We start from the raw sequence: 14,203 nt of genomic DNA on the forward strand, positions 1-14,203 counted from the left end.
CTCTCACATAAAAACACATTGATTCTCATAGGTAAACTTGAGCAATCAATGTAGGGAAGAAGAGGAGGCAATGCTAGGAGCAAGGCAAATACATAGGGGTCTCGTCCATGCATTTGCAAAATAATAATAGCAATAATCATATGTATATCTATATATGCCTGCTGAGATAGGTCATGGACATGATAGCTACCTGCTAAGACATAACATGGACATGAGAGAGAGAGAGAGAGAGAGAGAGAGAGAGAGAGAGAGAGAGAGAGAGAGAGAGAAGGGTTGGTTCTTGAGCCATCCAAACGATGCCTTGAGAAGTGGAAGAACGATAGTAGGTGTAACTCTCATCATGTAGAAACCGCTTCATCCACTCACCTTCATTCTAGACCTTTCTAGCTTTGAGGATTTCCAGTTTGCGTCACATAGGCTCAGGAATTTTCTCCTTGGTTCAAAATCACCGAACTAAAGCTTTGAATAGGATATAGTAGAATATATTATAGGAGCATAGATAATATAGAAGTATAGATATAGAGTGATATAGTATAGAAGCATAGATAGTATAGAAGTATAGAAGCATAGATAGACTGGAAACCGAGGCACAAAGCGTGGTTTGAAAGACGTTAAAGCCCTTTCTTTGTGCGATTCAGTATGGCGTTCTTCTTCTTAACCCTTCCTCTTCTCCTTCTCCTCCTCCACCTCCTCCTCCTCCTTTCTCGTGCTTCTTCTTCTTTGCCTTCCAAATCTGGCTTTCTTCTTCTTCTTCGCACTGTCCTATGCCCAGATGACCGATCGACCTGCATAATCCTCAAGGATTGTGGTGGCTGCGCCAAGCGCCTTGTCGGTAATGACCTCAAATATAAGCTGGGGAGCAAAGGCCCCATATTAATCATGCACACACCTCCTGGTATGGCCACACCTAATCGTCTCTTAGACAAGAATAAATCCCTAATTGCTGCACCATTCCGCCATTGACTGAGCTTAATGAGACACATACTAATTTTTGAAGCAACAATCCGGCGAGCTTTCGTTATTTTTTTGCTGTTTGGTGTGCTAATGGTCACCGCTGTTGTAGCCCTACCCGCGGATGCGGTGCCAGAAGAGCAGCTTCTGGACGCCATGGAAGACCAGCTCCGAGCTGCCTATCGACAGGTAATTAGGTCACGCAAACCTGAGTATGTTGCCGTAAACTATCAGATCCCTCACAAAGGATTCAAAGCCTGCATCTTCATGTCTCAATTAACATGCTTAGGGACAACATGTATTTGATATCATGCATAGGATGTGCTTATGCAGGTGCAAGAGCTCAAGCAAAAACCTATCAGAGGAACTCCTCGAAAACAAAATGCCAATGCAAGGCCTCAATGTTTATATTGCTCTCAATCGGTACACTCTCTCGATCATCAACAAGCAACTAGCATCAACCCTTCTTCATCAACCCCTCCCACACCTTCTCAAGTGTATGCAAGTACTCACTCAACTAGAAGTACCAATCGCATCCACACCTCTACAAGACGGTCTAGCAGAACGAATGTAAGTGATGAAACCTATCGTTTTTGCAAGTTCCATATTCTCCCTTATACTCATTGTTAAAGCAATCACAAACAAAGGTGTTAGTCTTTGTGTTAGATGTCTCTATGTTTCTAGGAGATATACACAACTAACCCTACTTATGACATCAAGTTTCCTCATGCACCATGCTCCCAGCTTTCCCATTGAAAGCATGATATGACATCGAAGTTTCCTCATGCACCATGCTCCCAGTTTTCCCATTGAAAGCATGATAGATTGGTTGAGTGTATTTTAAAACCATGCTAAAGTAGGTGACAACTCCAAACCTATGGCATACACTAAGAAATGTTGGGATTTAGTAAACCAATTGCCTTTGTTTACTAAGTACCAAGAACATATAGAAGTAAAATAGTGAGAAACATGATGTCATGAAGAAAGGTCAACCAATGCTCTAACATAAGAGGCATGATTACATGAGGTCACAAAGGCCACAAAGTGACCTAGCATGTCACAATAATGTGACAATAGAGTAAAAGTGAAAGAGAGATTTGTCAAAACATATAAGAGACGCTAGAATGTTTTATGAGATAGTAAGTAACAAGCATAAAAGATATTTAAGACTCTATGCTTATTAACATGTATGGCAAAACAATAGAATGTTGTTGCACCATATACAACATGCAACACGACAAAGTTGCCATCTAGCTTCGAGTAATTGAACTAATAAAGCTTACATGAGATGAGCATGAGACAAGAAGTAACAAGCATAAAAAGATATCATGACTTCATGCTTAGTAATATGTATGACAAGCAGATTATCTAGCTTCAGGTAATTAAACTAATAAAGCTTATATGTGCATCAAGTCTAGCCTAAATACAATTGTGTACGTGCAAGCCATGATTTGCCCCAGATTTACTAAGCATGGCTAAGCTTTGCTAGTCAATATAATTTAAAGAAAGGGATATTACAAGCTAAAGTAAAAGATTTGATCCTATACAAAAGCAACCTCAAACAAAGATCTAGCAAAGAGTGTTAAGCTTTTGAAATAACTCCTTTTGTGTCTTTATTTGGATAGTGGTATTACTAGATTTGAGAAAAAATGCACATACTTGTAACCACTATGGCATGAACTTGAATTTAAAGGATAGATAATCCTATGTGTTACAGAATGTGTGGTGGTGGGATTTGTTTTAATGTATGACTCTCTTTGTATGTAGGTTTGTCAAAAATTATTTGATGCTAAAGTTGAAACACAAGGTGGTGGTGATGGCTTGATGCTTGCAGTTGATAAGTTCCTTGCAGGCGGTGGAGATTTATTGTAGAAGTTTCATTCAAGTTTGAAGTCTTATTTATGGCACACCACTCTTTGGACCTAAAAGCTCATTTTACATTCGACATGTGGCGATTTTGATGTGGTTTTTGTTTATTCAACCTTATAACAAAGTAAAGGGTTCTTTGATCATTCACCCCAAGTTAAGATCTTCAATGTATTTTACAAAAAGGTATAAAACTTTGTAAAGGTGCAATTACACGAACCCATGACTAAAAAATCCATTGTATTCCTTCTTTTGGATAAGAAAAATAATCTTAATCTCTAGGGTTGGCTAAGAGAGAGTAGGGGCTTTAAATTTAGAGAGCTTAAATCTGACATTCAAATTGTGTGATAGTCAAAATTGCCAACTAGTGCAAATTGATGATACATACAAGGAACTCTAGGAGAAGAAACTCTTCTCAAGTAGATACCACCATCTAGGTTTAATAATGAAAGGTCCAAGGGGGGGGGGGGGGTGGAATAAGATATGTAAGCTTGGATCGAGGCTATGAATGGTTATTTCTTGCTGAAATGAGCCATGAGAGAGAAAAGAAGAGAGAGGGGAAGAGTGTAGAGGAGAGAGAAAGACTAGTCGAGGAGAGAGAAAGACTAAAAGTAGAGAGAGAAATATAGGAAGTGTGAGATGGAAGCCATAGAAGGTGAGAGAAAGCTTGAAGATGAAAGAGACTTCGTATTATTCTAAATGGTACAAAAGTAAAGTCCCTTACATCTTATATACCAACCAATGTATCTAATATCTCCTCACATTATTAATCATAATTTCTTACATTCTACCACCATTGATAGCATCTTAGCAAATTACAAGGTTTTGCCAAGGACTCAACCCGCCCTTGGATACTCACTTTGAATCAATGAGACCAATGACTCTCAAAGATTCCTTGATGTGAGCAAAGCCCATGGCCAAGGAAATTCCTCGGAATGACCAAAGGAATTGTCCAACGAACAACAACTATGGAAGGGTCTACCCAAGCTATAGTGTCAACATGGGCAATGCCAAAGGGAATGATAGAGCAAATGCCATCACTTGAGGACCAAATGGGCTACGTAATAGGCAATGCTTCCAATGTAGAAGGATTGGACACCTAAGAGCTAAATGTCCTAATTGTCCTCAAAACCCTAAACCAACCAACTTGGTGGAAGAGACTAAGGAAAAGGAAACAACGACTTGATTGTGGACATGGAAGATTGATCAGTGCCTGGGTAAACACCATGACTGGGCAGCCTGAGGAGTGCACTTTAGGTAAAGAGATTGAAAGAGGATCCATTCATGCTATTGTGGACAAGAAAGGAGATGATTACCAATGTTTAGTGATCTAATCTATAACTATACATGCACATGTCATTTAGAATCCTAATTGTTTGTGGTAATACTCATTCCTTTCTTGCACCAAAAATAGTTAAAAGATTGCATCTAGATTCTAGGGAAACAAAAAAATGATAGTAGAACTAGCTAGGAGGAAGGAAATTGCCACAAGCGAAAATTTCAATTTGAGCTAGATAGCTAGACAACTGAAGCATAATTTTAGATCCTACCATCAATGGGATGCTACAATTGTATTTTGGGAATGGATTGGCTCAACAAGAATAGAGCCCAATTTTTATGTGTCAAAGAGAAAATAATTTTCTAGGACCCAGAAGGGGAAAATCATAAACACCTATGGGAAAGATGGACATCCAACCAACCAGTGCAATTCATCTCAGGAATCTACACGATTCAATAAAATAAGGTTGAAAAGACTAAAAAAGAGACTTTACTCTCTCTTGATCAATGTCTTCAAGGATTCTTTTCAAAACTAACCCAATTACCTTTGAATTGTGAGATAGACCATGAGATAGAATTGATTCCTGGAGCCAAGAACTAGTATCAAAAGGATTATACAAAATGTTTGTGCTTGAAGCTATTGAGGTTAAGGAGCAATTTAGGCATCTAATAGAGCAAGGATGGATCATTTTGGCTCTACATCGACTCTAAACTAAGTTACAGTCAAGAATAAGTATGCCATACTTAGGATAGATGAACTCTAGATTCCTTACATGGAGCCAAGGTATTTTCCAAGATTGGTCTAAGATCCAAATATTATTAGATTTGAATCAAGGAAAAGGATATCCCAAAGACAGCCTTTCGCACTAGGTACGTTCATTATGAAATTTTGGTCATGCTTTAAGTTTGCCTGGCAACGTTCAACTATCTGATGTAAGACATCTTTTGACCATATCTAGATGATTTTGTACTAGTATTCTTTGATGATATACTATTGTACTCTAAGTCATTAGCAGAATGCTAAGGCTACTTAAATATCTGTTGAGAAATAGACAAATGATGTATGCTCCAGGAAGAGATGTCTTGAATCCCATATGCACAGTGAGGAGACTGGAACAACCCAACTTCTATAAAGCATTGTACTTGACTATCACTTTCATATGAGGAATGCACTATCATGATGCTTTCCTCTTTCAGTTAGTGTCATTGTCAGTCCAATACACAAGATTGTCTTTATGAGTCCAAGCTTCCATCTTGGAACCTAATTCACTTGTGTAATAGTTGTCTACTCATTGTCTATGTCAGCATGAATTTAGTCTTCATCTTCCAACCTCCATAGCTCTTGCCATGCTCTAGATCTGACATTTGAACATGGTATTAGAGATTAGTTGATCATGGTCATATTCTCACTCAGCTTCTCCAACTCCCTTTCCCTTCTTCCTAGCTTGGTATCAACTCAAGACTTCATTTCCTACTCCAGCTTCAGCTTCACCTTCACTAGAGCTTTCATGGCTGCCATGGAAAATAGTACCCTATCTACTTGCAGCACCTAGATCTCTCTCCATAGTCAATATCTCCACATGATTTCTTCAGGATATCTTTCCCTCTGCTTAGGGGGCACTATCCTATCACTTTAGACGTCGACATTGAGTACTGCAGAAGCCAGCATTGTCGAAATTATTCCTTGCTATCCTAAACTGCACCCATGCTGGTCGTACAACTGCCATCATCTCCACGCTACGCAATTTGTGCTGCCACCATAGGGATTTGGTAGCCCCCCAAGTAGGCTAACCTCATCCAAGTGGGTTTCCCAAAATACTCTCTTTGTTGGTCACAATATGAGAAACCCTAACAGTCATCTCTGTGGGCAGCCATAGCCATTGACCTTCAAGGTCATAAAACCTTTCATTTTCTTATTCCTCTTAGTCCACTGAAGACTCTATCACTCAGTCTTACTAAGCACTTAATCTCCAACAAAGCATTGCACTAAATTAGCAAGCAAGAAGAACATCAAGCATCAACATCCAACATTGAGCTCCAAGATAGTATCTTTTTAATACTCATGCAGTGTTGTTAAACACCAATCATCTTGTGTCTCTTGACACATTGAAGTACAAATCTTTTGTTGGTGGCTGATTTGTTGTTGATAAACAATGGTAGAGCTAAAAAAAATATCAAAGTTCAACGGAGAAGGCTTCCATTCTTGGAAGGAAAAGACCATGTACAACCTCATGAGGAAAGACCTCTAGGATCTCTTTGAAGATGATGAAGGTGATGCAAATGGCGGGAAAGAAGATTCAAAAAGCGGGATCCTTTAGTAGGTCCATCAAAAACCAATTAATGGAAGAAGATGAATAACAAGGCACTAGGCATCATTGCCTTGGGACTAAGTGATGATGTGCTACATCATATCTCTAGCATCAGAGATGCTAGAATTGCTTGGGAGGAACTTACAGGATCTTTGGTACCCAAGCAAAGAATTCAAAGGTAAAATCACTCATGCAGCTTTATAAACTGGATATAAAAGATAGTGCTTCTATGACCATACACATTAACAAGTTCAAGAGCCTAAAAACCTAGCTTGCAACTCTTAAGAAGAATATTGATGAAGATGAAGCAATAGCCGTATTGCTTGCAAGTGTAAATAAGGATCCATATGAGAAACTTGTGTCCACCCTAAGTAATGTTCCAAGTCTCTCACTTAAAGATATTGAGCACTCACTACTTGATGGAGAAAGCAAAGTTAAAAGCAAGGATGCAAAGGAACACACCACCAACAACAGTCTCTTGTACACCAAGGGTGCTTATGGAGTAAGAGACCGTGGTCGAGGACTCAACACCAACAACAAGGATCAGATTATATGTCATTACTGTGGCAAGAGTGGCCATATAGCCAGTGAATTTTTCCATAAGAAAAGAGCACAACAGATGCAAAATGATCACCACCAGAACCGGTTTATGAAAGAAGAAGAAGAAGATGCTTCCGCTACCATCAACAACTCTGACAGATTGTTCTAAAGAATTTTCATTGTATCTTTCATATGTTTTTTCCAAAGTGGATCTCTATTTTTCCCTTAGTGGATTTGCTTTGCAAAAACCCTTGCCAAAGATGTAAAGTTTCAAGATTTATTTTGAATAGGCTGTCTATGAGCTAGTCTCCTGGGCTATGTCACCATGTAGGGGGGAAAAAGCCAACAAGTGTAGGGACTCATCATTTGAGGGGGTGTTGAGAAATAGACAAATGATGTATGCTCCAGGAAGAGATATCTTAAATCCCATATGCATAGTGAGGAGAGTGGAACAACCCAACTTCTATAAAGCATTGTACTTGACTATCACTTTCATATAGTGAACACAATATCATGATGCTTTCCTCTTTCAGTTAGTGTCATTGTCAGTCCAATACACAAGATTGTCTTTATGAGTCAAAGCTTCCATCTTGGAACCTAATTCATTGTGTAACAATTGTCTACTAATTGTCTATGTCAACATGAATTTAGTCTTCATCTTCTAACCTCCATAGCTCCTGCCATGCTCTAGATTCGATATTTGAACAAGATTGCCTTACAAACACTTCATGAGAATCGGCTCTATACCAAGGGGAGAAAATATAGACTCTTCGCTAATAGAATTGAATACCTAGGATAAAATGTCTCTATTGATAGAATCTTAGTAGACCCCATCAAGGTGAAAGATATCATAGAGTGCCCAATATCTAAAACAGTAAATGAAATCAGAGGATTTCTAGGATTGACAAGTTGGTACCAAATCATCATCAAGGATTATTTCCTCATTCTTGCACCCTTGTGAAATCTTTTGAAGAAGAATATAGTAATCATTTGGATCATTGAGAGTAAGGAAAGGTTTGATAAGCTTAACAAAGTTGGAACCACTACCCTTTTATTAAAACTCTTGGACTTCATCTAACCATTTGAGGTAATCATTGATGCAACTGGACTTGCAATTGGTGAAGTGCTAGTACAGGAATGAAGATCAGTGGCATGTACTTCAAGGAAATTGAAACCCTACGAGTCCAACTATGCTACTCATGCTCTTGAGTTGCTTGTGCAGTGGTCTGTCTCTTAAAAGTGTGGAGGCACTATCTACTAGGAATAAAATTTACTCTAATGATAAATCATAAGAGTCTTAAGTGGATCTTCACCTAGACTGACTTGAACATGAGGCAAAGAAGGTGGATTGAGACTTTGCAAGAATTTGATTTTGAAATCCAAAAAATGGTATTGGAAAGGATAATACAGTAGCACATACTTTAAGCTGGAAAGCCTTTCTTAACAATATTGTCAAGATTCAAAGCTAAAGAATTGTTTGTAATTGAGTTTGAATACACTTAATAATTACAGAACCCCACAATACTCATACTTGACACATTGTCGATCCATTACTTCATTGCATAAAAGAACAAAAATATTATATAGTAAAGATAGAATTCAGAACAAAAGGTTCATTGCACTTCATTATTGTTCTCAGAATACAACATAATCATTATCATTGATATACTAGAATAGATTAGTATACATGAATACATTCTGCTCAATTGGTACACATGACAATAGACACAACTCTACACATGACTCTTGACTCTTCTAGATGTGCCTCTAGACTCCTTAGCATTTTGTCCATTTGCTATCCAAATGTCAAGAGGACTAGTTCTAGGTCTAGTTTTTGGGGGTTGGAGCTAAGATTTTACCTTATGGGTAGGGGCATCAAGCTCCCCTAACTCTCACTCTCTTTGAATCGAGTGTAGTGTTAACCTTGCTCTCAGCTTTGGTGATTACAAAATGATCTTCCTTATGTGGACACTAGATTGCTATTAGGGGTGACCTGTTCACGATTCCGTTGTGTAGGTCATGATCTAATCAATTCAACTTATCGAGTACATCCACCTAGGACTAAGCTTTTTGTATTTTCCCAAGGATAGTGAACTCTTTTCAAGTCTCACTCTTAGAAATACCTTATCACCTTCCTTGAATATTCTTCCGAATCTTTCAAGATCTGCATAGGACTTTTGCCAATCTTGAGCACCTTGGATGCCATGTTGGATCAACTAGATATTTTGGTCCATCTCTTCAAGTATGGCCTTAGATGTTTTTTAACTTGAGAGTGTGATCTAAGAAGTTTAGGGGCTTATGACATTCTTGCCCATACAAGGCTTGAAATGGTGACATCTTGAATGTTTGTTGAAAGGCAACATCATAAGCAAAATTTGCAAGAGTTAAATGTTCAACCAACCATCTTAGTTCTTTGCCACAATAAGACCTTAGAATATATTCGATAGTATGGTTCACCCTCCTAGTTTGGCCATCTGTTTGTGGATAACAAGTAGTATTGAATTATAGCTATGTTCTAATCACTTCAAATAGGCAAGTCTAGAACTTAGAGGTGAACTTGGAGTCTTGGTCTCACTGATTGTGCTGTTGGGTAGTCCATGTAACTTGAATACTTCTTTGATAAAGACTTGAGCAATGTTTGATGACTTATAGGTTGTTTTGACTGGTGTCAAGTGTGGAACTTTTGTCAATCTATCAACTTGTCAAAGCCAATATAAAGTCTTAGAAATTGAATGATTGACATTGAAGAATACCATGGTTAATTGGATTTATGAATCTTGTAAAAAATTATACTATTGCAATTTAGTGAGCTCAATTTGTAAATACAACTTCAATAGGTGAAGGGAACAAAATCAATCTTTGATTGAAGCACCTTTCACCACCAAAAATGCAATTGAGATCCAAGAAAAAAATTCATTACTTTTTGGTAATGTGATACATGTAATAATCAAAATTTGAGGGGACATTTATAGTTGGCATCATATAGACTCAAAACTGTGGTCAACTTCCTAGTTGCTGCTTTATAGATGTGGGCATCTTTGTTAAGGGCTCTGAAAATAGCTAAGTTGTCTTTCCTAATGGCTTGGAAGATCTTCTGCGAGAAAAATTCTTTCTTAAGAGACTCAAGCCATCATATTTAAATGGTGGAGGCTCTAGGGAAGAGACCAACACCAAGGTTTGGATAGAAACAATGGAAGACTATTTGTCTATGGTAGGATCTAGTGCTATAAATGAAGCAATGATTGCCAAGCTTGATAGGAAAAGCTTACCTATAGTGGAAACAATGGTGTTGGAACAATCTAGTAATAGAGGCATTGGAGGCATTGTAGACTTGGCAGTAGACTAAATGAGTTGTATTAGCTAAGTTGTCCTTCCTAATGACTTGGAAGATCTTCTGCGAGAAAAATTCTTTCTTAAGAGACTCAAGTCATCATATTTAAATGGTGGAGGCTCTAGGGAAGAGACCAACACCAAGGTTTGGATAAAAACAATGGAAGACTATTTGTCTATGGTAGGATCTAGTGCTATAAATGAAACAATGATTTCCAAGCTTGATAGGAAAAGCTTACCTATGGCGGAAACAATGGTGTTGGAACAATCTGGTAACAGAGGCACCAGAGGCATTGTAGACTTGGGAGTAGACTAAAGGAGTTGTATGAGGGAGATACCTTCCACCCCTTTTTGAATCTATAAAGATGAATGAGTTACTTTAGTTGAAGTAGTAGTACTAACCATGGAGATGTACTAGTATCTATTTGTGACTCTCAAAAGATGCACTCCCAATGACTGTTGCTGCTTAGCAAAAATGGTGATTTCCAAGGGATGAAAGCACACTAGATATTGTTTGATTTTGAACTTAAATATCATCAAAGGAAAAAAAGTGGTGACAGATACCATCAATAGGAAAGCCTTTTGAAATTCCTTATAATTGAGAAGTCACATCTGGTCTTAGCCATCGTGTTATTGCAAACCATTGTCACATGCACCACACCATCAACCCTCTATTTCATAGCTGGATTTGAATTCTGTGTAATACAATTGCAAGCATAATGTAGTAGCTAATAAACGTCCTTTAACCTTAGGCATATAATAAATATATAGTGGATACTACAGCTAAGTATCCATTGACATTGAGCAAATAAAGTTGGCCTAAATTAACCTAGCTCTGGAAACCTTATTGCACTCTTAATTCTAATTATGGACTTAGGAAATAGTTCATTGGTCCAAGGAATTGTAGCTTATGAATTTACCAAACGAAGATATCTTATTGCCACAATTCCAATTGTGGGCACTTTAAGACAAATTTATGACAAATAAGAGAAGTAAATTGGGATACTATTAGTAGATATAGTCAATAACAAACCAGGTCGAATACATATGAAATTTGAAATAGTTCACATAAGTTGATTTTTGGGGTTTAACATCACTTAAAACTTAGGGTTTAATAGTGAAAGCCTACCTTATTAAAATTGTAAAAAAAAAATTCAAGGAGAAAAAACTATGATATATTTTATAGTGATATCCTAAAAATTATTGCTAAGCAAGGTAGCAAAAATTTATAATAAAACTCCCAAAAGGGCACATATATACCTCTAAGAAGTGTTGCAAAGAGGGGGACATTTTGAGAACGGGATAAACATGTACTAGCGAAGATAGAATTAGATGGTAGGATAAACCCTTATAGGAATGGTAGGCTACTAAAATCTAATAAAAATAGTAAGGGGGAAAATAACTAGGTCAACCACTATTTGCTCCAAAATAGCAATGTATATAGAATCACTCTATGATAATACAATGTTCTCAAAGAGTTTGTGAATTGTTTTTGTGTCACTTGCTTAAGGAATGTCCCAATGGACTCATGTAAAGGATTAATTCAAGAAGTTGTTTTGATGTGTCAAACCGTGTGATAGTATACCTTGTTTGGAAGACTAAAATAATGCCTCATTGTGGAGTTGGGTAGAAAGTGGATGGATGCACTGACAATAGATGTGCCCTAGAGATAGATGGACCCAATTAATTGGGTAAGTTTCCAAGATTCAAATGGCATGAATTGATAGGGTAGATTAGCACAAGAACCCTTAGTCAACTCGGTCTAGGGGAATAGGGTAGTAGAATACTAGTCCCAAAGACATGGAAGCAACTGTCATGCTCTTTATGAACCAAGTATGAGTTGATCATTCAATCTAAACACTCTCCAGCCCCAACCCCAATGGTATAACTTTTTCAAAACCAAATAGCCTAGGTTAACCAGCAACCAATCGAGAGGTTAAAAATGTACGACATCTACTATGAGGTAGTTCCAAGATACAAAAGGATTTTGGATAAATTATGGACAAATTTTCTACCCACAAGGGTTGGGTTCGTTACAATGTACTTAAGGACACAATTGACGAAGGGAGTGGTGATCATGCACATTTGCTTTAGGGGGTGCTGTTCAATAATGGATCCAAGGGGTGAGGTGTTTTAAGTGAGATCAAGGTGTCTCTTCATTACTAGGGGGAGGTGGATAGTAGGGTTCATTTTAGTGGCTAATATTTTTCAATTGGCTAATTTTTCATATATTTGAGGTTTTTTTTTGAAATTTGACTAGGTTGAGTTAAAATTTTGAGATTTTTTATTTGCCCACATTTCTAAGAAATATTATTGTTATAAAGTATCTTTCCCCATTCATATGAAATAAAAATTCAAAGAAGTTTGCCCCAATATTTATAAGCTTTGGGGTATATATAGAAAGATTCACCACATCGTATACTTAAGGTCTATATAGATATTGATTAGTTATTATTTGTGAGTAGAAACATTCCAACATTTCAATAGAAGATCACACCAAATATTAAGATAAGTATAGCTCTAGTGATAAAAAGGTAAGGGGTAGTCCAATGTTCTTGTAGTGAGCACCTTGATAGTAAGAATCAAAATTGAGGAAAAGAGAGATGGTTGGGGTTTGTAGGGATATTGAGTTGACCATATGGCATATATCAATGACATTCTCAAATAGAACTCGCATACTATATACAAGTTAAGCTAAGGTTATAACATGATACATCCATTGCTCAAGTAAAAGGAATTTGAGATGTTTGTGTTTCAACTACATTACATTATTAACTATTTCACTCATTTATACCACAATTTAGTTTACTTATCATTGCAAGTCAATCTATAACACACACACACACACACACACACACACACACACACACACACACACACACACACACACACACACACACACACACACACACACACACACACACACACACACACACACACACACACACACACACACACACACACACACACACACACACACACACACACACACACACACACACACACACACACACACACACACACACACACACACACACACACACAGTGTGTGTGTGTGTGTGCGCGTGCGCGCACCACACATTGCAACAACATGTATAGAATCAAATATAGATATATAGGTATACCTATGCTATTGCTATAAAGGCACATTAAAAATGTATTAGTTACATGAAGATATATTTACATAAATAACACAATAATATATGTGTAAAATTATATGTATATATGTATAGATAAGTTAAATGCACAATATATAGTAGTTAAAATTTATCGTTGGTGATATTTGTAACCGAAGACATGATACAAACATAATTAAATTATATAAGTTACATGTAAGTTAGTTTGATCATTTTCACTCACTTAAATGTGTACATGTGTAAGTGTCTTTAAACAAGTTTATTTTTTGATAAGTAAATATATCTAAAATCTTTCAAATGTCACTATCATCACATTGTCATGGTTTATATCAACCTAGAAATCTAGGTATCCATAAAGGTGACACTAATTGCCCTAATAAAGATCCCACCTTGTCTTCATAAAAGTAAAAGTGAATACTCCGTTTCAAATTTTTTGACTTTTGCTTACCTCCCTCCATTCTCATTGTTCATCTTTTCTTCTCCTCCTCACTAGTTTCTTCCTCATTCTTATTCTTCTCTAAATTCATACAAATTTTCCCATATGAATCTTCATATCACATTGTTGGCTGTGGATCAATCATTGAATTATATTTGTAGTGCTAGTAAAATATCTATTTAGCATATTCACATTGAGTGGACAAAACCTAACACTATTTCAGAGTCCATGAAACATGTGCTCAATATTGAAGGAAAAAAGAATCATGATCTTTGGTTGGATGGAAGGTTATACATCGAAGTTTCCATTAAAAATAGTACCTCTCCTTTCTAGAATAGCTCCTAATTGATTAGATT

At 37.1% G+C, this 14,203-nt stretch overlaps 1 protein-coding gene across 2 annotated transcripts; it reads left to right on the forward strand.

Moving 5' to 3' along the window:
• Positions 1-696: 696 nt before the first annotated feature.
• Positions 697-2,944, forward strand: LOC148034888 (uncharacterized). 2 transcript variants are annotated; one of them, XM_087680587.1, is made up of 4 exons: positions 697-895; positions 1,064-1,140; positions 1,270-1,521; positions 2,719-2,944. In XM_087680587.1, exons 1-4 carry the CDS (start codon positions 880-882, stop codon positions 2,821-2,823), a joined length of 450 nt encoding a protein of 149 aa, XP_087536713.1. In that variant the 5' UTR covers positions 697-879; the 3' UTR covers positions 2,824-2,944. The 2 variants fall into 2 exon arrangements, with proteins under 2 accessions (XP_087536713.1, XP_087536714.1); XM_087680588.1 differs by having other exon boundaries at positions 1,285-1,521.
• Positions 2,945-14,203: the final 11,259 nt, after the last annotated feature.

The sequence above is a fragment of the Lygodium microphyllum genome, chromosome 6 (assembly GCF_053477565.2).
Source record: "Lygodium microphyllum isolate KBCC chromosome 6, Lygodium_microphyllum_v1.1.10, whole genome shotgun sequence".
Classification (NCBI taxonomy): Eukaryota; Viridiplantae; Streptophyta; class Polypodiopsida; order Schizaeales; family Lygodiaceae; genus Lygodium; species Lygodium microphyllum.